The 25,122-nt window shown below is 42.4% G+C and overlaps 1 protein-coding gene across 4 annotated transcripts in view; it reads left to right on the top strand.

The window, feature by feature from the left end:
* elovl5 (ELOVL fatty acid elongase 5) overlaps positions 1-23,919 on the top strand; it is a 107,788-nt gene extending 83,869 nt beyond the window's left edge. For all 4 annotated transcript variants that reach the window (XM_078213279.1, XM_078213278.1, XM_078213280.1 and 1 more), the window contains 4 exons: positions 7,220-7,391; positions 11,646-11,770; positions 17,144-17,278; positions 20,347-23,919. In XM_078213279.1, the coding sequence (XP_078069405.1) occupies positions 7,220-7,391; positions 11,646-11,770; positions 17,144-17,278; positions 20,347-20,472 (558 nt within the window). In that variant the 3' untranslated portion in view covers positions 20,473-23,919. The remainder of the gene's footprint in view (positions 1-7,219; positions 7,392-11,645; positions 11,771-17,143; positions 17,279-20,346) is intronic.
* The last annotated feature ends 1,203 nt before the right edge of the window (positions 23,920-25,122 follow it).

The following is a 25,122-nucleotide window of genomic DNA, read 5'->3' as shown; positions in this document are numbered from 1 at the left end:
TTTGTAGTCTCTGGGAGAGTAGAATTTTATTGAAGTTCTTGTGTCCATCGTGTGAGGCATAAGCAGTGACTGAGTTTTATTCTGATTGTTAAATCATGAAACGGGTTCTCGGCTTAGTTATGTTGACATTTTTTGCTACGCATTTCTGCTTGGCACTGATTTGATCTCAGTTAAAAATTGCAACTTCCATCTTTGCCTACAAAAATCTAACACCTTCAAACTGAGCTCCCCGCCCTTGTGGATTAGCAATGGATTCCTCTTGCTTGATTCAAAAACTTCATCCAGCCTAGAAAAATAATCCGCCATGTAAGATACATCATGGACCACGCCATAGTAGAAAAATGCAGCCAGTGGATTTGATCAATTGAAAGAAGAAATAAATATTATTGTATGATGTGATGGTTTTTTTCAGTTCAGTTGTTTGCTTGGATTTCTGCTAAAGCCTAGAAATTACTCTCATCATTAAGCTCATCACATGTGTTAATATTCTGTCACGGCAGAGAAATTTCAGTCGTGCCATATTACACTGATTTCCTTTTGGCTGCCCCCACATCACTGCTTCCAAAAATTCTCATTGCATCAAATCAGCCCTCAGCTTTCAAATTGAATTTCTGTACACGAGTATTAATTGGCTTTCTAAAATGGTGATAACTGCTTTTTAAAGACACTTTAAGCACTATTGCTTACTTTATTAATTATGACACTCCCAAGATTGTGCAGTTATGCACATAGGAATATTTCTGTATCATATTATGTTTATATAACAAAGTGGATTGGGTAATTAAAAGTCAGTTTTAGTTTGGTGTTACACCGTTGCTTGGTACTTGCAGTAGTTTGACTGCTGGCTCTCAGCCTCAGGCCCGGCACACATTAAGCTGCTATTATGACCCAGACTTTAATGTGGGTTATGGATTCTCTCCTTACTGCCGCTGGAGACCCTCAGCAGCACTTCAGATGCTCATTTGAGCCGACACTTTAGGGGGCATCATTATTTTAAAATTGCTTTGCTTCTTCTGGATGGGCCTCTCTTCCCTGGACAGGAATCCTTAAATTCTGAACCTCACTTTTTTTTGATGGCAATGCCCATGCATTGAAGAGATTGTTCTGACCCAAGTCCAGGGGTTCATCATCAGCCTCAAAGTGCTTTTGTCTGCGTGATCCAAAGTTAGAAAATACACCAAGCTCTTTTACCAACAGCAACAACTTACATTTATGATGTGCCTTTAATGTAATAAACTAGCACAATTGCTTCACAGGAGCATTTTCAATCAAAATTTGACATCAACCCCATAACGAGGTATTAAGACAGGTGATAAAAACCTTGGTCAAAGAGACAGCTTTTAAAGAGCGTCCTAGAGGTGGAATGGTTTCAGGATGGAATTCCAGAGCTTGAGCCCCTGATTAAGCAACGCCTCAGTTTTAAAATTCTCAATCCCCATCCTATCTTTCTCATCTTCTCTAGCCCCACAACCTTCCACGATATCTGCACTTCTCCAATTCTGCCCTTTGACCATCTGCAGTTTGGTCACTCCACCCATTGGTGACTGTGCCTTCAGCTGCCAAGGGCACTCTCGGACAATGAGCACGGTGGGGCTGATAGATGAACAGGACTTGGGGCAAGTAAGGACACCAGCAACTGATTTTGGATGATCTCCAATGTCGGGTGCAGTGGACAGGCCGAGAAGGATGAGGAGGGATAGTTTATCAGAGTCACGGTCATATAGTCTGTCATTTGAAACTTTATTAAGAGTGCTGTGCTGTGGTGGGAGTGGAAACCTAATGAGGGATTCAAACATGATACTGCAAAAAAGGTGGTCTCGGATGTAGTAGGCTACAACACGTTTAAGCACTTTGGAGAGAAAAAGATTCCTTTGTCCTAAAGTTAAAATTTACTTAAAGTTTATTTAACAAGTAAGACTTACATTAACACTGCAATGAAGTTACTGTGAAATTCCCCTAGTCGCCACATTCCGGTGCTTGTTCGGGTCAGTGTACCGAGCCAGCATGTCTTTCAGGCTGTGGGAGGAAACTGGAACACCCGGAGGAAACCCACGCAGACACGGGGAGAATGTGCAAACTCCACAATGAGAGTGACCCAAGCGGGGAATCGAACCCGGGTACCTGGCACTGTGAAGCAGCAGTGCTAACCACTGTGCCATCATGCCACCCCAAGTTGGTTTCTTTTGATGTTGTTGCTTGTAAGTAACTGTTAATTGCTTCAGTAGATACCGGGCCGGGATTCTCCGACCTCGCACATGGCTGGGATTCTCCGGTCCTGCTGCTGTAAACGGAGATTTGGCTGAGTGCCAGATTCTTCGTTTTCACTGGCAGTAGTTGCAGGGCATACGAGACAGGAGAATTCCGGCTTTTATATTTTGGTAAAACTTCTTTGGGTAGGGTGGGCTAATGATAAGGAGATAGGTTGCACCAAGAATAAACGGTTAAAACTCATGTCTCCTTAATTGAACCCAGAGTTGTCCATTATTCAAAAGCATTGACGGGTACACAAGAATTAGAAATGGGAAAGATCTCAATTGCTTGACCAAGGAGAAGAATGAGTTCACGTATGGAAGTTCCCCTTTTATTGTGAACATGTTAAGAGTCATGGGTCAGTGCCTGTACTGCAACAGCCTCTATAGTTTTGATCATTGATAAGAAATCCACCGGCAATTTCAATGCCCCGGCATCAAAGTCGGGTACGGCATAGGCGCACCCAGCCCAGTCAACTCTGCAAAGCCCTCCTCACTAACGTCTGGGGTTTTGTGCCAAAATTAGGAGTCCCACTCCTTAGTCAAGCAACAACCGGCCATAACCATAATCACAAAATCATATCTTTCTGCCAATGTGCCAGATTCCTCCATTATCATTCCTGCGTATGTCTTCTCCCAGCATCAGGATAGACCCACCAGAAGCACAGTCAGGAAGGAATGACCATAGGAACGCTCAATAATGTCTTTGGACACCAGGAAATCTTGTATTTATATAGCACCTTTCACTACCTCAGGACAGCCCCAAATTGCACCTCAGCCAGTGAAGTCCATTCAACGTGTGGGCACTGATATAATGTAGGAAATTCCACAGTTAGTTTGCGCACAGCAAACTCAATTTGAATCATCGATAGTCACAGGTGAGGTGCCTGAAGATTGGTGGGTGCTTGAAGATTGGAGGGTGGCAGATGTTGTGCCTTGTTTAAAAAGGGCTGCAGGGAAAAGTCTGGGAACTACAGGCTGGTGAGCCTCACACCTGTAGTGGGTATGTTGTTGGAAGGTATTTTGAGAGACACGATCTACAGGCATTTAGAGATGCAAGGACTGATAAGGGACAGTCAGCATAGCTTTGTGAGTGGAAAATCATGTCTCACAAATTTGATTGAGTTTTTTGAAGGGGTAACCAAGAAGGTAGATGAGGGCAGTGCAGTTGATGTTGTCTACATGGACTTTAGCAAGGCCTTTGACAAGGTACCGCATGGTAGGTTGCTGCATAAGGTTAAGTCTCATGGGATCCAGGGTGAGGTAGCTAAATGGATACAAAATTGGCTTGATGACAGAAGTCATGATGTGGAGATGCCAGCGTTGGACTGGGGTAAACACAGTAAGAAGTTTAACAACACCAGGTTAAAGTCCAACAGGCTTATTTGGTAGCAAATGCCACATTTGCTGCCAAATAAACCTGTTGGACTTTAACCTGGTGCTGTTAAACTTCTTACTTGATGACAGAAGCCAGAGGGTGGTTGTAGAGGCCTGTGACCAGAGGTGTGCCTCGGGGATTGTTGCTGGTTCCACTGTTACTTGTCATTTATATTAATGATTTGGATGAGAATATAGGAGGCATGGTTAGTAAGTTTACAGATGACACCAAGGTTGGTGGCATAGTGGACAGTGAAGAAGGTTATCGAGGATTGCAATGGGATCTTGATCAATTGGGCCAGTGGGTTGAAGAATGGCAGATGGAGTTTAATTGAGATAAATGCGAGGTGATGCATTTTGGTAGATTGAACCAGGGCGGGATTTACTCAGTTAATGATAAGGCATTGGGGAGAGTTACAGAACAAAGAGATCCAGGGGTACATGTTCATAGCTCCTTGAAAGTGGAGTCACAGGTGGCTTGTTGAAGTTGTACAAGACATTGGTAAAGCCACACGTGGAATACTGTGTACAGTTCTAGTCACCTTATTATAGAAAGGATATTATTAAACTAGAAAGCGTGCAGAAAAGATTTACTAGGATGCTACCGGGACTTGATGGTTTGAGTTATAAGGAGAGGCTGAATACACTGGGACTTTTTTCTCTGGAGCGTAGGAGGCTGAGGGGTGATCTTATAGAGGTTTTTTAAATAATGAGTGGCATAGATCAGCTGGACAGTCAATATCTTTTCCCAAAGGGAGGGAAGTCTAAAACTGGACGGCATAGGTTTAAGGTGAGAGGGGAGAGATACAAAAGGGTCCAGAGGGGCAATTTTTTCACTCAGAGGGTGGTGTCTGGAACAAGGTAGTAGTAGAGGCAGGTAAAATTTTGTCTTCTAAAAGGCTTTTAGATAGTTACATGGGTAAGATGGGTATAGAGGGATATGGGCCAAATGCAGACAATTGGGACTAGCTTAGGGGTTTAAAAAAAAGGGTGGCATGGACAAGTTGGGCTGAAGGGCCTGTTTCCATGCTGTAAACCTCTATGGCTCTATGACTCTAAGCTCCTACGAGCAGAAATATAATAATGACCAGATAATCTGTTTTTGTGAGCAATGAATAATGGTCAGAACACTGGCACAGAAAATAAAAACAGAAAATGCCAAAAATGTTCATCAGGACTGTTCATTGTCATCACTGTGTGGTGTTCAGAATATCCCAATGAAGCAGAATTACACAATGTGAACATTGTGATATACATCCTCCAGCTTAGTGTCCAACAGTCCATCTCTGTTCTCACTACCAGTAATTTCTCATTTGGTATCTGGAAGAGCATAATAAATTTGAGTTGGCTGGTATTGCTATTAGTGCCGATACGTACACTAAAATAACAGCAAATACCAGGAGTGGCATTGCCTCTGCGAATTAGGCGTTCAAAGGGAATTTGATATATCCTGCTAAGTTCACTTACTATCCAAAATGACTAATCTGAATTCATGCTGTGATATGTTTTACTCATTCATGAAATGAGACTATAGGTGACAGAGCATCATTTGCCACCCATTCCTAATTGCCCTTGGGAAGGTCTTCAGAAACTGCTTTTTTGAACCATGGCAGTCTATATGTAGGCACATCCATAGTGCAGTTAGGGAGGGAATTCCCAGATATTTGATCCAATGACACTAGAGGAACAGAGATACCATTCCAAGAGAAGATATGTGTGACTTAGCAAGGAGCTTCCAGGTTGTGGTGTTCCCATGTGTCTGCCGCCCTTGTTCTTCGAGGTGGAAGAGGTTGTGGGCTTAGAATCTCCTGTTGAAGGAGCCTTGGCCTGTTGCTGCACCTTGTTGATGGGTGCACACTGCTGACACTGGATCCTGACCTTGATGCTGTTGAACATCTTAAATGCTGCTACAACACATTGCTGTGGGTCTGGAGTCACATATAGACTGGACCATGTAAGGATGGCAGATTACCTTCTCTGAACGATATTAGTGAATCAAACCAGTAGTGTGGCAATCCAGTAATTTCATGGTCACAATTGGGGGTGGGATTTTCGGGTCACACCCCAAGACCAAGCCGAGGTCAAAAGACCTTTAAATGGTCCATCAGATTGTCTGTCCTGCCAGCGATGATTCCCGTGGTGGGCAGGACTGGAAAATTTACCCCTAGCCTTTTATTCCAAATTTAGGCGAAGAAGTCTCTAGGGACTTGATAGCATGATCTACTTGTCCTCTTCAACTCCAGCTATTTCCTGTATTTATCCTTCACTTCCATCTCACTGGCCTCCTTGTTTTTTGTTCTCAGAGCACCAGTGCACTTGTTAACTTCCTCATAATCTTTTCTCATGGGTAAGCTGTTCTGCGTAATCTGTTTGTCAGGGCTGAGTTCTTTTCATTCCCATTTATGACAAGTGCATGCCAGCGTTTTTGACAGGTGCCTCTGCTGCATATTAATTACCTTTGTGGATCATTTTCAAATCTTGCAGAGATCCTCTCAGGTTCAGCAAGTTTGGCACAGAGTATTTACTTTCTCAAGCTGCGTCCTATCATGCGTAGTCAGCCACATTCTTCAGCGATGGGGTGTCGCCTTGTGTCACGCCTTCTACCAGCTACTCAGTAGGCACGATAGCTAAATACATGACTCCTTCACTGCTCACGTTCTGCGGCAACGCCCCAAATGCTCTCAGAACATCTGGACACTTATTCTTTGCCAAGTTTTGAAAGGGTAGTTTGTGCTGTAAGCATGCTCTGTGCGGGATTATTGGAACTCTGATGTGATTAGCTTCTCCATCATGCAGCAGTCACCTTGTACAGTATGACTGCTCGTTTGTGAGCTTTATTACCCAGATTAACATAAATGATGCTAATTTGGATTTCTGTCAGATAAATTTCTAGACTTCTGTGAATTTATAATAAGGTGTTAAACTTGTGTTACAGGGCTTGGTTTTATTATTGGGAAATCTACTCAGTTGATTTTGGTTTAACTGCCATTTAAGTATAATGAAATGACCCATATGCTGGTACAGTGGTATAAGATCTGTGGTAAACACCCATAGTAACACAAAATTTAGTCTTTTCCATGCAATGATTTAAATGCAGGAAAGCACAGGAGGCTTTTGAGGCACACGCTGTCAAATCAAAAGCCTCCTGTGCTTTTTTGCGCATGGCTGGCGTTGCTGTTGGGGGCGGCAGAATGAGTTCCCCAATCCAAAATCCGGAACCCCCAAAGTGAAAAAGTTTTGTCCTTTTTTTTTCTCTTTGTGATCCAGTTTTAGTCGGAAGATTTTTGATCCCGTTTTAAATCCTTGTGCGGTCAAACTGACCCATCCTGACAGGGTGCAGATCGGAAGAGCATTTTTTATTTTGAGACACCGTTGACAACTTCCTTTACTGTCCTGTGTGCAGCACAGAATTTACCAGGTGGCACAATGACATTTGTTCCATGATGTTTTACAACCTACTTCATCAAACGGTTTGCCTTTAGACAACAAATGAATTGATGCACTTGTAGACCTTGTGCGAGCTATTAGGCAGATGGTTTTTATGATGCATCCATGATAAACTACATTTGAGCATTATTCCCTCTTTTTCACAGATTATCCGTGTGCTATGGTGGTACTACTTCTCTAAAGTCATAGAGTTCATGGACACTTTTTTCTTCATTTTACGAAAGAACTACCATCAGATCACTGTTCTGCATGTCTATCACCACGCCACCATGTTCAACATCTGGTGGTTTGTTATGAACTGGGTGCCCTGTGGTCACTGTAAGAGAGATAACAGTCTTTCTTTCTCTTTTAGGAGATTTTTTTTTTTCGAAGGGCAACTAAATCTAGACCCGGTGGACGTTTTATTTTGTTTCTTTGCTCAGTTGCAATAGGTTAGAACTTTAGCGCTAAATTTGTTTGAAATTATTATGCCGCTGCACTCCGTAACTTTGTCAGAAGTGCTTTCTACAAAGTTTCCAGCAGCTGAGCATCAGAAGCCCCAGGGCTTTAATACTTTAGCCTGTATTGGTGTTCACACAGTAAGAAGTCTCACAACACCAGGTTAAAGTCCAACAGGTTTATTTGGCAGCACTAGCTTTCGGAGGCCCAAGCCCCTTCGTCAGGTGAGTCAGGACTCGTGTTCACAAACAGGACATATAAAGACACAAACTCAATTTACAAGATAATGAGTGGAATGCGAGTCTTTACAGGTAATCAAGTCTTAAAGGCACAGACAATGTGAGTGGAGAGAGGGTTAAGCACAGGTTAAAGAGATGTGTATTGTCTCCAGCCAGGACAGTTAATGAGATTTTGCAAGTCCAGGCAAGTCGTGGGGGTTACAGATAGTGTGACATGAACCCAAGATCCCGGTTGAGGCCGTCCTCATGTGTGTGGAACTTGGCTATCAGTCTCTGCTCAGCGATTCTGCGTTGTCGTGTGTCGTGAAGGCTGCCTTGGAGGACGCTTACCCAAAGATCAGAGGTTGAATGCCCATGACTGCTGAAGTGTTCCCCAATTGAAAGGGAACACTCCTGCCTGGTGATTGTTGAACAGTGTTCATTCATTCGTTGTCGTAGCATCTGCATGGTTTCCCCAATGTACCATGCCTCGGGATATCCTTTCCTGCAGCGTATCAGGTAGACAACATTGGCCGAGTTGCAAGAGTATGTACCGTGTACCTGGTGGATGGTGTTCTCACGTGAGATGATGGCATCCGTGTCGATGATCTGGCACATCTTGCAGAGGTTGCTGTGGCAGGGTTGTGTGATGTCGTGGTCACTGTTCTGAAGGCTGTGTAGTTTGCTGCGGACAATGGTCTGTTTGAGGTTGTGCGGTTGTTTGAAGGCAAGACGTGGTGGTGTGGGGATGGCCTTGGCAAGATATTCGTCTCCATCGATGACATGTTGAAGGCTCCGGAGAAGATGTCATAGCTTCTCCGCTCCGGGGAAGTACTGGACGACAAAGGGTACTCTGTCCGCCGTGTCCCATGTTTGTCTTCTGAGGAGGTCGGTGCGGTTTTTCGCTGTGGCACATTGGAACTGTCAATCGATGAGTCGAATGCCATATCCTGTTCTTATGAGGGCACCTTTCAGTGTCTGGAGGTGTCTCTTGCGATCTTCCTCATCTGAGCAGATCCTGTGTATACGGAGGGCTTGTCCGTAGGGTTCTTGTCTGCTTTCTTGCATCTTTGTACAAATTTGATGTCTGTGTCGATATGCGCGATCCCCTACGGACAAGCCCTCCGTATACACAGGATCTGCTCAGATGAGGAGGATCGCAACAGACACCTCCAGACGCTGAAAGATGCCCTCATAAGAACAGGATATGGCATTAGACTCATCGATCGACAGTTCCGATGTGCCACAATGAAAAACCGCACCGACCTCCTCAGAAGACAAACACGGGACACGGTGGACAGAGTACCCTTCGTCGTCCAGTACTTCCCCGGAGCGGAGAAACTACGACATCTTCTCTGGAGCCTTCAACATGTCATCGATGAAGACGAACATCTTGCCAAGGCCATCCCCACACCACCACTTCTTGCCTTCAAACAACCGCACAACCTCAAACAGACCATTGTCCACAGCAAACTACCCAGCCTTCAGGAGAACAGTGACCATGACATCACACAACCCTGCCACAGCAACCTCTGCAAGACGTGCCGGATCATCGACACGGATGCCATCATCTCACGTGAGAACACCATCCACCAGGTACACGGTACATACTCTTGCCACTCGGCCACTGTTGTCTACCTGATGCGCTGCAGGAAAGGATATCCCGAGGCATGGTACATTGGGGAGACCATGCAGACGCTACGACAACGAACGAATGAACACCGTTCAACAATCACCAGGCAGGAGTGTTCCCTTCCAATCGGGGAACACTTCAGCAGTCACGGGCATTCAGCCTCTGATCTTCGGGTAAGCATTCTCCAAGGCAGCCTTCACGACACACAACAACGCAGAATCGCTGAGCAGAGACTGATAGCCAAGTTCCACACACATGAGGACGGCCTCAACCGGGATCTTGGGTTCATGTCACACTATCTGTAACCCCCACGACTTGCCTGGACTTGCAAAATCTCACTAACTGTCCTGCTGGAGACAATACACATCTCTTTAACCTGTGCTTAACCCTCTCTCCACTCACATTGTCTGTGCCTTTAAGACTTGATTACCTGTAAAGACTCGCATTCCACCCATTATCTTGTAAATTGAGTTTGTGTCTTTATATGCCCTGCTTGTGAACACGAGTCCTCACTCACCTGAAGAAGGAGCTTGGGGCTCCGAAAGCTAGTGCTGCCAAATAAACCTGTTGGACTTTAACCTGGTGTTGTGAGACTTCTTACTGTGCTTACCCCAGTCCAACGCCGGCATCTCCACATCTTGGTGTTCACAAACAGAGTGTCTTTGTGAAGGGAGTGTGGGTGCTTATTTTATTTGTGTGGTGGCACCATTGTGGGCAACCTAACATATCTATCTGCGCCCTTGTTCCCCCCCCCCCCCTCCCCCCAACACACTCTGTGAACTCTGCTGCGTGCATTTCTGAACTGAATTTTTGTGTCTATATTCAGTATGAAACAGTGGCAGGGCCTATCATGTATGCTCTGACAATGTTACCTGTTCATGCGTGAATGTTGCAAGGAAACTGATAAAAAGTAATTCTGGTTATTTTGGGTTTAGTTGCTCTTCAAACCTGCAGTATTTCTTTTCAAATTGACAGTTTTACAATTTTAACAACCAAGCATCTGTGTATTTTGAAATGGTTTATTTGAAAAATTACTGTCTGATTAAATTTTAATTTCCGTTGAATTGAAATACAGGCTTGGTTTAAAGCATCCATTTAAACGTAAAATACTATTCACGATTACCTTTGCTTAATCCACGGATCAAATGGAGGTTGTTAAATTTTTATTGCCTCTTTAATGCGGTTGAGGCATCTCTTATTAGTCGAATAATGTTCTTCACTGTCCTTTGTACCCACGTGGTTAGGATGCTCGCTAAAATAATTTGACTCCTCTGACCAGTTTCGGTTCAGATATATGTAGCCCTTTAAAAAAAAACAGTATTATACATAAGCAGAAACACAAAACACCCTGTGCATGTATTACTGAACATTTGCTATTCAGTCATTGTTAATTGCAAATGCGAAGTAATTTTTCATACCTTGTCACATTTCCTGCTGCCTGTTAATTGGAAGGAGTGTGCAGATTGTACTGGCACCGTGTGGAGCCTGTCAGATTCTTGACAATCAGCTGGCAAAATATTCACCCGATACATGTGATCTTTTGTGTTTCTGTCACATAGGCAATCCAGTTGGTGGTAGGCACATAGATGTAAACTTGAGAAATTTAAAAAAAAAAACAAGCTTGAAGAAGTGATTCAGCTTTGTCAAGACCAGGGCTAGAATTCTCCAACTTTGCTCACTCCGATACCACTGCCAGCGAGAATGGAGAATTTGGCGCTCAGGCAAATCTCCGATCACAACAGCAGGACTGGATAATCCCAGCCACGAATGAGGTTGGAGAATTCTGTCCCAGATCTTGGGGAACCGAGAAAGTTGAATCTGAAGCCTTGCCCCTAGCATTTGGACTGTTGCAGTGTTTCCTGCTTTGTGCTTATAAAATTTAGATTCCAGTTTAGAAATCCAATTGTACATGTTGACTCTGCACTTATGAAACCACCTAGGAGAAAACTCATTGGAACATTATGTAACTTCCTGATTGATGGTGACTGCTTTTATTATGCAACTAGAGTTTAATCAGGGAAACAGAACACCTTTTAAAATTTCATAATGTGACTTCCTAAATATAAACTCTATCTTTTCAGAGTTGGTAATAGTGCCTCTTATCTACAGAACTCAGGAGGATGAGTATGCATTTTGGATCCCTTTTAAATGATTGTCTTACTGCACACACTGCTTTTCAAGACTAGTGTTTCTTGGTTTTTACATTTTCCAGATTTTAACGTTGATATATTTTCTTGCATGCATTTTTATTCTGTTGGAATGACACTCTACCTTTGTTTGCAGCTTTCTTTGGGGCCACTCTTAACAGTTTCATTCATGTGCTGATGTATTCATATTATGGTCTTTCTGCTATCCCAGCCATGCGACCTTATCTTTGGTGGAAGAAATACATTACTCAAGGACAATTGGTAAGTCAAACATCATTTTACTTAGATGCCTGCAAGTTGTGAGTAAACTTTAATCCCAGTACTGCTATATTTTGTGCATTTTTTAATGGATATCTGTCAGTAGCAGAGAGAGCTGTTGTTGAAATTGTCCTTTTGCGCTAGAACACAATATGTGGGGTGGCAGAGTGGCACAGTGGTTAGCACTGCCTCACAGCGCCAGAGACCCGGGGTGGGATATTCCGGCCATGCTCGCCCCGAAACTGGAAAATCCCACCCAAGGTCAATGGACCTTTCCATGGTCTGCTCTAATTCGTGGCAGGGGGGACGGTAAAATTTGCTCCCCAGGTTTGATTCCAGCTTTGGGTGATTGTATGGAGCTTGTACGTTCTCCCTGTGTCTGCGTGGGTTTCTTCCGGGTGCTCCGTTTCCTCCTACAGTCCAAAGGTGTGTAGGTTAGGTGGAATTGCCATGTTAAATTGCCCCTTAGTGTCTGAGGATGTGTAGGTTAGGTAGATTGACCATGGTAAATGTGAGGGGTTATGAGGATAAGGAGGGGGGAAGGGATTAGATAAGGTGCTCTTTCAGAGAATTGAAGGTCTTCTTCTACACTGTAGGGATTCTATGGCTTTATTTTAAGGTGTTATATGGTGCAAGTATTTATCTGTAGTTTTCTTCCTCCTTGCACCATATCTGATCTCCTTGCTGCTATATACGACACAACACATTTTGCAATTGGTAGCTAATATGATCTTTCCAATTCCTGGATGGTAACCAAGTGTTAATTATCTATGCACTAGCCTGTAATAAGGTGGCAGTGCCTTCAAAGTGTCATAGAATCCCGACAATGCAGAAGGAGGCCATTCGGCCCATCGAGCCCGCGCTGAAAACAATCCCACCCAGGCTGCATTCCTGTAACCCCATATGTTTACCCTTCTAATCCCCCCAACACTAAGGGCAAATCAACCTAACCTGCAAATCTTTGGACTGTGGGAGGAAATCAGAGCACCTGGAGGGAACCCACACAGACACAGAGAAAACGTGCAAACTCCACACAGACAGTGACCTGAGGCTGGCATTGAACTCAGGTCGCTGGCACTGTGAGGCAGCAGTGTTAACCACTGTGCCACCTTGTCACCCTTATGTGTGGGAAAGGGAAACAGAAAAAGATTCTGATAGTGCGTCACCAAAATCTTGAAAAATAACATAGCAAGAGAAAACAGTCAGTCAAGCCCAGCAAGTTCATGGGTAGAAAAGGACATGGACACTATTCAGAGCAAGGGCAAATTGGGGCATGAGGAACTCTTTGATTCCCAAAACTGAGAAGTGAATCGGTGAAGTTGGATATAATCTTTGAGGTGAGAGGAGGTTATGGGGTTTGGACTTCTCTGGAATGTTCACAGTGTAGGAGACCATGGAGTTTGAAGACAGTTGGAGAGGTAATGCTTTGGCATTCATCTGTGTTGGGAGATGATGTACTGTGCCCGTATGCCACTTCTGTACTGAACATTGTCTGTTGTGGCTGTAGAGGCCGATTCATGAGTAGCATTTCCTTCTGCAGTTGGGACAGATAAATAACAATGGCCCGAGGTTAACTGATCTATTTTCCTTTTGGCGGGTTCCCTTTTCTGCCCTGGTCACCTCTTTTGTCCGCTGCTTTTCCCTTGTTCTTCCTGTCTCCTTGTCTACAAGCACTCGGGTCAGCATTGACCTTTGACACTGGTCAACTTGAACTCTCGCTTTCAGACATCCTTGTACCGCAGACATGGGCAACCCATTGGTTTCTTGCTGATAGCAAGCTTGCCACAGAGCTTGTCTTTCGGGATGTGGCTGTCATTCATTCAGCTCACATGACCCATCCAATGGAGTCACTGCTGACTCAAGAGGGTAAACATACTGGGGATCCAGCATGCTCAATGCTCAAATGAAACATTCTCAGCTTAAATATTCACTTCCTCCACCACCGGCACACAATGGTAGCAATGTGTACCATCTACAAGATGCACTGCGATAACTCACCAAGCTCCTTGGACAACACCTCCCAAAGCAACAGTCTCTACCATCTCGAAGGACAAGGGCAGCAGATGAACAGCACGCTGGTGTACTTCCATATTTGGCATTATGTCTTACCAGGACATGCCAAGTATTTGTCTCAGGCAGCAGAGGTGGAAGCTGTTCAGTCACTTTTCTTGACTTACATATGTTGTCCATGCCTCGCTACTCTATAGAAGGAGGCTGGGAAAACAAGCCTTGTACACATCAAGCTTTGTATTTTTTGTTAGTTTGCTGCTGCTCCACATTCAACTTATTAATGTTGACAGCTGCGGTTTTGGCAATCCTGGTGCTGATTTTGGCATTAAGCTACAGGTTGCTATGTGAAGTGTCGATGACCTCCAGAGTGAGGTTGTCAATGGTGATGGAAGGCATAAGAACAATTTAAATAAATATATAAATGCAAGAAGATTAGTGAAATACATTAACCATAATCAACAAAGATTTTTTAAAAGGCACATATACACAAGGATGATCATGTGCAAGAATTACATTCTGGAGCCTCGTCTCCTTATTTAAAAAGGATATAATTGCGTTTGAAGCAGTTCAGAGGAGGTTCATTCAACTCATTCCTGGGATGAGCGGCTTAATCCTATGAAGGACGGTTGAACAGCTTGGGCCTATACCCACTGGAGATTAGAAGAATGAGAGGTGATCTTATGGAAACATGAGATCCTGAGGGGACTGGATAGGGTGGATACCAGGCAGATGTTTCCGTTGTGGGAGGGATAGAAGCAGGAGATGCAATTTAAAAATAAAACGTCTCCCTTTTAAGACATAGATGAAGATTTTTCTCTCTCAGGGTGGTTAGTCTATGGAATATTGGCAGCTTTCAGCAGAGTGAACAGACAGTGCTGTTCTTTCCACCACTTACTGCAGAATCTAGGCCATTGTTTCAAACCAGGTATGAGTTGAGATTTTTTTGTGAGATTAAAGCATGGAATTTTTCTTTATATTCAACTGAGTGTAGTCATTACTGGCTAAGCCAGCATTTATTCCCTTTCCTAATTGCCCTTGAGAAGGTGGTGGTGAGCCATCCTTGTTGAATTGCTGCAGCCCATGTGGTGTAGGAACACCCACAGTGCTGTTAGGGAGGGAGTTCCAGGAATATAACTCCGCAATAGAGAAGGAACAATGATAAATTTCCAAGACAGGATGGTGAGTGACTCGGAGGGGAACTTGCAGGTGGTGGTGTTCCTGTTCATCTGCTGCTTTTGTTCTTCGAGATGGTGGCTTTGGAAGGTGTTGTCGAAGGAGCTTGGTGAGTTGCTGCAGTGCATCTTGTAGGTGCTGCACACTGCTGCCACTGTGTGCCAGTGGTGGAGGGAGTGAATATTTAAGGTGGGAATGTTTAATTTGAATATTGAGATAAATTTAGGGTGGCAAGAGAAGGAATAAAATTGAGCAGTTTTACACCAATAGTCAGAATAAATAAAATGGTGGGACAAAACTGTTCAGCATTAGGTAAGATTTGAATATATTTGGAGGAACCGATCTATGGTTCAGGTTTCAAAAAGAGTGACACACTTCAAAATGTGCAATGAATTAAGCAATGCAGAAATAATGAGTTTGGGAGTAGAAAGAGATGAAGGGGTAATTTTAAATTCTGCACCCTGGGGTTGGCTGCTTAGCATTTGCCCGATTTTAATCTGTTGCAGTCCATGTAGTGTAGGAACACCCACAGTGCTGTTAGGGAGGGAGTTCCAGGAATATGACCTAGCGATAGAGAAGGAGCGATGATATATAAAATCCATGGACCAGCGAACTCCTCCACTAGACTACTGCCAAGGCAGAGAAGTGAAACATTACCCCAGAAGTTTCACTTGAAGGATGTGATTTTTGAGAAGGATCTACTTATTGAACTAGGCAAAGTTAGGGTTAAAATGTGTCAATTGGGGGAAGGGGGTTGAGGAGGAGATGAGAGTTCCTGTGCTTCTTATGTATGAACAACATCATAAACATGCCAGAAATGTTTCCTTTGATTTATATTTCCAGCAAAATTGCGAACATATTCCAAAAGTATGCATTCTCAGTTTGAGTAGAAACAACAATCAAAGGTCAAAGATCTTGTTCTAAAATGCTGATAATCTTATCATAGCCTGTGCAATTCCCTTTTCACTTTCTCATGACCAAATATGGGCAGTAACTGAAGTGCTAATGCATTGTTGGATATGTTAAGATAAGGTTCAGCGAAAGATCTCGGGATATTTAAACAAGAAAGACGTCACAAATCGAGATCTATGTTAAAGAAGGAATCTGGATTGTGGGGCTGGTAATGGGCTTAATTTAGATGCACAAAAAAAAAGATAAAATTACAGTCTGACATTTGGCATGTGAAAATTGTGACAGGAGTTGTCAGCAGTGCTAACAAGCAGCAATAGCTGACTGCAGTTACTTTACTGGCAGTACAGCAGAAACCCTGTTTCCAGGTGTAAGTAGGTTTGGTCAATTATGACAGAGCATGTGATCAGCTCCAACAAAATTTGCCTCCACACAAACTTCAACTTTAGTTATCAAGCTGATCCCTCAACATTACACAGATAGACATCCAATGTTGTCAATTCATGAAATAGGCCAAAGCTCCTGTATTAAATTAAATTAGCAAGTTATTAACAAAAAATAGAATTGCTCTGCCTGTTATTTTTATTCATTCATGGGACATGGGCATCGCTGGCTGGCCAGCATTTATTGCCCATCCCTAATTGCCTTTGAGAAGTTAGTGGTGAGCTGCCTTCTTGAATCGCTGCAGTCCATGTGCTGTGGGTTGACCCACAATGCCGTTAGGGAGGGAATTCCAGGATTCTGACCCAATGACTGCGAAGGAATGGCAATATGTTTCCAAGTCAGGATGGTGAGTGGCTTGGAGGGGAACTTGCAGGTGGTGGTGTTCTCATGTATCTGCTGCCATTGTCCTTCTAGATGGAAGTGATAGAGCTGTAATTGCTGTCAATGCTGTCAATCCTCAGTGCTGGCTAAGGATCTTTGGTGAATTGCTGAAGTGCATCTTGTAGATAGTACACACTGCTGCTACTGAGCATTGGTGGTGGAGGGAGGGGATGTTTGTGGATGTGGTGCCAATCAAGCTGGCTGCTTTGTACAGGATGGTGTCAAGCTTCTTGAGTGTTGTCAGAGCTGCACCCATCCAGGCAAGTGGGGAGTATATTCCATTACCCTCCTGACTTGTGCCTTGTAGATGGTGGACAGACTTTGGGGAGTCAGGATGTGAGTTACTCATCGCAGTACTCGTTCAGTAGTTTAGAATAGCACTCCAAAGATGGTATTTTATTTGTCTTTGCTTATTGCTTTTAAGACACAGATTCTATTTTTTTTCCCCAATATTTTCAGCTCCAATTTGTTCTAACAATAATTCAGACCAGTTTTGGTGTTATCTGGCCATGTGGATTTCCAAGTGGCTGGCTGTATTTCCAGATCGGCTACATGATCTCTCTGATTATTCTCTTCACTAATTTCTATATTCAGGTAAGTGATAACGTTAATGGCTATTTAAATAATCTGCCCTCCTATACCATTTATTACTTTAAATTGTATCCGGGACATATGAGTGGAAGCACAGTTTTCAAAGATTTGTAAATACATGTAATACTTTTTTAAAAATCAAAGTGGCCTATCATTTGGTACTTGTCAGATACTGGGCTATTTTGGGGGGAAGTACCAACTGAGAAATAAGACCTCAAGTCAACTGTATTTATTCTAACTAGTCATCTTAACTACTGTAAATAAATCACTTAACAAAATTGCCAGGTAAGTGAGGATGAGGAAAAGTGTTTGACCCATTTCAGAGAGTCTATTGCAGCATCTAGGGCTTTTGCCTCTAGTGTTCTTTCCAGGAGTCTTTTCAATGCATCATCTCTCTTTGTGTAGAGAAGAACTCTTTGATATCAGTTGTAAAGATGCCTTTTACTAGTTTGAACTATGCCCGCTTAAGCTGCTCTCATGATTGAATTTCAAGTGGTTTTGTGGATTTATCTTTTCCATTCTGTTAACTCTTACATACTTATATAAGATTAACTCGCAGGCACATTCTTTTGACAGTCAAAAGCCCAAGTCTATCCAGTCTTTTCTTATGACTCCAATATTTGACGCTAGGGACGAGGCTTAAGGCTCTTTTCCATTCTGCCACCAACCATTGCAGGAAACCCTAATATCAATGTTTTGTAACTTGGTGGTCAAGTATGGCCTGATGAGAGTACTGTGTGGCTTGAGCAGAGCTATTTCTGACTTCTAGTCCACTGTTCAGGGCATGTAAATTCTGTTGACTTTGCTGATTGCTGCTCTTCATTGCCTGAACATTTTGAGCATCAAGTCTGCCAAACAAGCTAGATCACATTTAACGTTAGCTTAAACATGAGGTACTTCTGTTGACCATTTCCTTCCTATGAAATATACTTCACAGTTATTACATTAAACTTCATCTGTCTTTGTTCTCCCCCTAATTTTTTTGTGTAATATATACTTTAATTTATGATCTGCATCCATCAATTCCAGTGTTCCTCGTATCACCTGTAAACTTGACCAGTTTATATTGAGCTTCGGAATTTAAACCATTGTTGTCAATTAGAACAGTGTCCCAACACTGAGCTGAGGGGGTATCCCCTCCCCCTGCCTCCTGCCCCCAACATAATAACTTTAAAAACAAGTAGTTGCTTTCTACCCTTAGGCTAAATCCTTATCCATGACAAAAATGTCCCCTGGATCTTCACAGCCTTTAGTCTATCTGAAAATCTTTCATCCAGAACTTTGTCCAAGGCTTTTTGGAAGTCATCATGTCATAGCTTCTCAGGCCACTTGGCATGGCACTTCATCAAAGGAAGTCAGAGCGATTGGGCCTCTCATTCAGAGTCACTTCCTTCAGAAACCATCTGAATGAACTTCCCCTCCGTTCATGTTGGCCCTAAACAGCAGAAAATGGCATCAGGACATATTACAGAATGGCTTCAAAGGTTTTTTAAAAATCATTTCAAAAATAACAGTATTGTAGGTACAGGGTAAATACATTTCTACCATATAGGCCCATTGATAAGGCCAATGATCGAATTATAAATTCACAAATACAGCTTTAGATTATTAAAAGCACACTGCTCGTGAACTTCTATGGGGATTTTCCCAGTCTCTCACTGTAACTCGGCGTAGCCTTGTCAGGCCAGTCCCTAGAGCATTTTTAGCAGTTTAAAGAGCGTAATAGAAGGAGAGCAGATCACTTGAACAATCTCTCAGCCATAATGACATACAATGTATATATAACCTGGCAAAGAATTACTGGTATGAAAACAATTGATGTGGTGCCTCACCAAATCCCAGGTCATCTTGGAGCATGTTACATCCACATTGCGAGGAAAAGTTTCAGACTTACCAGGGCCGGGATTTTCCAGTCCGGCCGCAGCGAGTCTCTCCGCGGCAGGTATGGTGAGCCATTCAAATCTCTGTTGACCTCAGCGGGACTGAAAGATCCCACTGGCAAGAGGGACCGGAAAATCCCGCCTCACGCCTCCTCTAGGTCAGAAAAAAAAATGCCCTTCAATCTGCTTTTCAATATAGTTTGGCATTTTGAAGTTGGCATCTGTAATGTGAGGCCTTGAGGGAGATAGTTGCTTTCCAAGCATCTATATTGATGGCTACCTGTAGTTAGGACAACCTGACTGTGAATTTGACTTACCTATAAAGTGCAAGCAGGATTGATTGCTCAGTTATAGTATTCATGCTCCCACTAAATCATGGTTAGTCACTTGCTATCCAAGCTGGAGAAAGTCAGGTCCCAATTTTAACTTGCTGATGGAAATCTGGCAGGAGGGACTGGGAGGGTAATTAAAATAAGTCACTTAGCCTCACTGATCCCTTTCCTTTCCTGGCGTGTCCACCTTCTTCTTTCAATCAGTATTACTAGTTAAAGGCCTGTGCAGAGTGGGGTTGGGGGTGCGTTTCAGTAATGGCTTGCTTCGCTGTGAGGAAAACCTGTCGGGAGTTGAACCCTGACCTAGAAGGGGTGCAAAGGGTCAATGTTTTTAGATTTCTATTTTGGGTTTCCTTGTAGGGTCAGGAGGGATGGGAGCATTCCTTGGAACCTCATATAGGAGACTTTTCTACCCCCCTTCCCATTGCGCCTAAAGCCTTCTGACTGACAGGGATTGTCCCTCCAGTGATCTCCTGCTGCCAGATGCCCACTGCACCATCTGGTCGAGTCGTCACTCTGGCCAGGTGTTGGGGGTGGGGGAGGGGAGGGGGTTGAAAATTGGCTTCAGCCATTAAATATAGTTCCCAGTAAAATTTGAAGCTTGCCTCACTATAGAAGGCCCATTTTACAAAACTAGATTCGACTACATAAAATGCAAGAAAGTGGGGGAAAGACTTTCACTGTTCTTTATATATTATGGGATTGCATACAAGTACACCTTTATCTGAATTCTTAAGAAGAATTGCTTGTGTACAAGGTACTCATTCATTAGAATTGCCTGTAAGTGGGCTGACTGTGCTATGCTTTGCAAAAGAGACCCCATTCATTTATTTTCCCTTTTATGCTTGAACAATTTCAGACCTACAAGAAAAAGAGTGCTTTCAAAAGGAAAGACTGTCTAAATGGTTCTACAATAGCTGCGAATGGACACACAAATGGCCTTTCTACACAGATGGACCATTATTCAGAAAAGAAAACTCACTAAGATGGATCCCAGGGCTAGAACCGTGTTTTGTCAGCATATTAAGATTTTTGTGATGTTCTAAGGCAATTTCAAAAGTTACCAACGTGTTAACTATATCCAGTCCTGCATTATATAGCCATATAGGGTAGGAATTTGGAACTGAATATTGTTGTGATCAATAGAGAAAATGAATTTAGAGAAATTTCCTGTGCGAAAGAGTACCTAAGTGGTAGAAAGGTACTGAATATCATATCAGCCCTATATAGTTTTAAAAATGTTAGATTATTTCCTGAACTAGAGCAATGGACCCCAGTGTGAATCAGGTAAAATGTGGTTGATTTTAGTTTACAACACTGTTGTTGCCTTACTGCTTATTTGTGTGTTAGGTACTGTCTTGTATTCACTTTAATCTTAAACCATATTTATATGTTTCAACTAAAAGATAATTTGGCACAGGGTGTTTACCCATATGCCTTAGTTCCATCTAAAGTTGCATTGCTGCATAATTATTACGTTTAAAATGTTTCAAGAATCCTATACTCTTTCTTAATTATAAATACTCAGCTTGCTGGTTTTAATGAAGTAGGATGGTGCATTGATGCCACAGTGTAGAAACAGATGACTGAGTGCTTCATGGATGTGTTTCAGGCAGTCAATTTCCCTTTAGTGCAAACGACTCACCGACAATAGAAACCTGCTTAGCTTATCCACCCTTGTCCTTGTACTAAGTGTGTCCAGTTTGACTGAATGGTCAACCATCTCACACAACTCTTCAGTTTCCATTTTTGCCAATGAACCAAGTTCCAGATTAGAAGCTCTTCATCATGTGTACTTCTTACACTCACCCAAAACGCCAATCCTCTCAGGAATTTCCATGACTGTCGTTTGTTCAAGGATTGTTGCCTATAGATGGTTTTCTCTGTTATTGCAGAATTTAAGCTGCAGTTTATTAGATGACTGGACACTCTACATGTGAGGAAGAGCTGAAAGCCCTATGCACGGTTTAGATAGAAACAGAAAAGGTTGAATTTGCAGAGTAGTCCGGTGAACATCCGAGAGAGAAGGGTGCTGACTGACCTTTGTAGCTTCAACATTTTCTATTTTGATTTCAGGTTGCCAGCATTCATGGCTCTTTAAAAAAAACTGGGTTGAGTTAAACTGACACATACTGCCACAGGTTTACTTCCCTATTTTGAAGTGCTTGCTGTGTGGCATTAGGGTTAGGGCATGTAGTCCTAATCCTATGTGTGGCATGTAGCCTCTTTGTGGCACACCATGCAAAACTAAAGAATATGAGGTAACTTAATTCTATTGTTACAATTACTTACTAATGTGAGTTAGGTGAATTAAACACTGTAATTCTACCTGAGTTGATACAGCCAGGTCATACGGTGTACACATAGTGATGGTCTCGTTAATTCCAAAATGCAAATCATTGCTGTACATCTGCCGCTGCTTATCTGGCGTATTGTTCTGTATGTGCAGCGGCCCCGCTGTTAGCTTATAACAAAAATGATCCCCCCCGAAGTGTGACCTGAGTGGAACACGAGTTGAATCATTTGCTGACTTGTCCTTTTTGTGAGTGAGCGAACGAGAATCAGTAACTAGCTAGGGAGTTTTCAGTTCAAGATAGTCTTCATGCTGACTTGATTCTGGTGCAATGCATTAAATTTTTAATCGGGAATTTATTGCCATGGGTGGGTAGTAAAGAGAAGAGCTAATGTCCACATTCACCAGAGTAGGTGGACTGGGAAATCTGCTCCCGAGAGTCACAGCCCTTACCTATGGGACCCACCGGTAAGCTGACTCTTCAGTTTAAATTATTTTGTTTTAAAATTGCAGCGCAAATCTTGAATTATCAAGACAAGCTGATGTTTCTGTGAGGTACCCAGTGAGTTTGAAGTGTAACAGTTATGCAGCAGTGTCTCTTTAAATAACTTGTGCAGTTACACATATGCCTTAAAAATAAATTGCAGGGTCCAAAGCTTTGCTGCAAGCTTACTCAATGTGTTGGTGAACTCTGTGCAAAGAAAGAAAAAGTTCATGTAGTTTCTAATTTGCAATGTGATGATCCTTATTCTCTCCTATATATTTGAAGTAAATATTTGTTAATAACTAGTAAGTCTCAAATGCTTCAAAATTACATGAACAGATACATTGATACATTTTTAAGCAAACAACATATTGATCTCTATTACTAATGAGACAATGTCAGACCTAATGAAAAGTTATCCCTAACTATGATCTTTTTCCTCTAAAATCCCTGATCCCTTTAAGTGAATATAATTATTTTTGGTGGTGTTATAAACAGTGTGCGATTCTTTCACCACAGTGACCCTACCTGTGAATAACACCGTGTAATCACTGCACTTTAGCCAATTCATACAGAGAATATAGTTGAATGGTAGAGAACACAATTCAGGTTCCTTTCTCATTCACCTGGAACAGGGTTTGCATATACCTCACCTAAGGAATGCCAGTATGTAAACATCCGTTGAGACAAAAGATGTCCAAAATGTACCACAACAACTTTAGTTTTAAAAGCAAGACCAAGCACCCAACGCACATTAATGAAACTGCAATCTGTTTTTTTTACAAAAACAGCTGAGGTTGTAGCAAATTATAACCCATATTCCACCTGAAATTTCCTATTTGGACAAAAGCTACTGAAACTGAACATGGAAATCCCAGCATTTGGACCTTCTCTTTCTAATCAGTTCACTTTGTGGGAAAAAAAATCCTGAAAAGTACTAATTTGATCAGGTGATGGTGCATTTTAGTAGCCTTAGAACAGGAGAATAGCCAATGTACATTTTCTGATTCCATTTCTAAAGTTCATAATGGGAGCAAAACGTTTGAATATTGAGTTATCAATGGTGGAATTGCAAAACAGTCAGGGTCTCCAACTCCATTTAGGTTTGTGATTGATTTAACCGCTGCAAAGCCAGGAATAGAATCCTGACTCTGCTTAGACAGTGAAATACTGCATAAGAAAGCATGTACATACCATGGACTATCAAAGAGCAGTATCTTTAGATGAGCCAGAACATGCAACCATAGTGGAGACTTGCTCGATTTGCTGAAGCACTGTTTTCCTTTTCAGTTTTAGTGGAGAGTAAATGTCAAGGGTTCTTCAAAACCTTACACTGGGTTTCCCTTGCATATCTCAAAAGAAAAGCCAACGCTTAGTTTGTGGGGTTTTAATCAAAGGCTACATACACTACAAACTCTAAGCTTAGCTGTTCTGGTTGTCTTAATTAAGTATGACGTTCTGTATCTTTATTTTCATACAGGCACTGAATCTACCGGGTTAATGCTGCTCTCAAATGTCACATTACATTTTTAAAAATTAAACTTTAATTATGAGTGTGCTGGTTTAACCTGTGTCTGAGTAACTTGTACATTCATCAGTTGTAACATCTGCAGATGCACTCAATTCAAAGAATTAAAATCTTTACTAAACTTAAATCGTTGTGCCAGCCTATTTATAATCCAGTGAAGCACATAACACATGCACATGGGTAGTTTACTGCTACTTATGTGTTAACACATACTGAAGATAGTATTTATTTCCTGGCTTGTCAGTGTGCTCAGTCTGGTACCAATCCTGCCTTCAGCATCAGTGCTGTACAGTAAATTAGGTTGCTTCCAGAGATATGGAGAACCAACTCAAGAGGGGAGAAGTTAGATACTCCAGCTGCTGTTTTCTCTGGCCAAAATGAGGACTTCAGCAGCTATTTGGGAAGATCTGGCAACTGGATAAAACTAGCAAATCACAAAAGATAATTGTTGATGTATAGGTTTCTATTAAAATGACTACTACTGGTGTATGTAAAAGTTGAATATAATGAAGGATATTACCTTACTCAGGATTAGTGGTCATGGTGAATCAATATTTACACTGGATAACCTCTGACCATTGCCATGGGGATTTGAGATACATGATGAACACACGCCTGTTCAATGTAGTATAGGCAGCATGCCAAACCCATGCTGTTTATTGTTTACAATGCTTTCAGCCTCCAGCAGAAATAACGCCACTGTTGATTGGCTCTTGCATCAACAGGGTGTGTCACAAACCCAGTTGATGTTATAATTGGATGGGAAGATCCCAGAATGGAACCCTGGCTCAAAAGACCATGGCCGGAATTTATTCTCTGGTCCTGCTGGGAGCGCACCCTTGGCCGTGGGTTTCCTGCCAGCATGGGGTGATGTCAATGGGAATTCCCATTAACAGCGGCGGCAGCAGAGAATCCAGCCGCTAGCAAACAATGCACCAAACAAGTGGCTGGGAGACCGGAGAACCCCGCTCCATAACGTTTTCTTCATAAAATGTGGAGGAACAGAACCACAGGAGCGCTAACTAATTTTAACAAGAAAAAACATTTATATAACATGAAAAAAGAAGTGCCTCATTTTTTTTCACAGTTGTTTTCAAAAGTTTAAGATCACCATGGTTGTTGCAATATAGTTGTCATCGCATTACTTTCTCTAAAAGGCAAATCATTACCTAGGATGAAATCTATTCCTTCAATTGGTAATTTAGGAATATTTCGCATGATAATTCATAGAAATCATAGAAACCCTACAGTGCAGAAGAAGGCCATTTGGCCCATCGAGTCTGCACTGCAACAATCCTACCCAGGCCCTATCACCGCTTAGTTACCCTGC

This window comes from Mustelus asterias, chromosome 5 (genome assembly GCF_964213995.1).
Source record: "Mustelus asterias chromosome 5, sMusAst1.hap1.1, whole genome shotgun sequence".
Lineage (NCBI taxonomy): Eukaryota > Metazoa > Chordata > Chondrichthyes > Carcharhiniformes > Triakidae > Mustelus > Mustelus asterias.
Note: the sequence above shows the minus strand (reverse complement) of the source record. Positions and strands in the feature narration are given on the sequence as shown.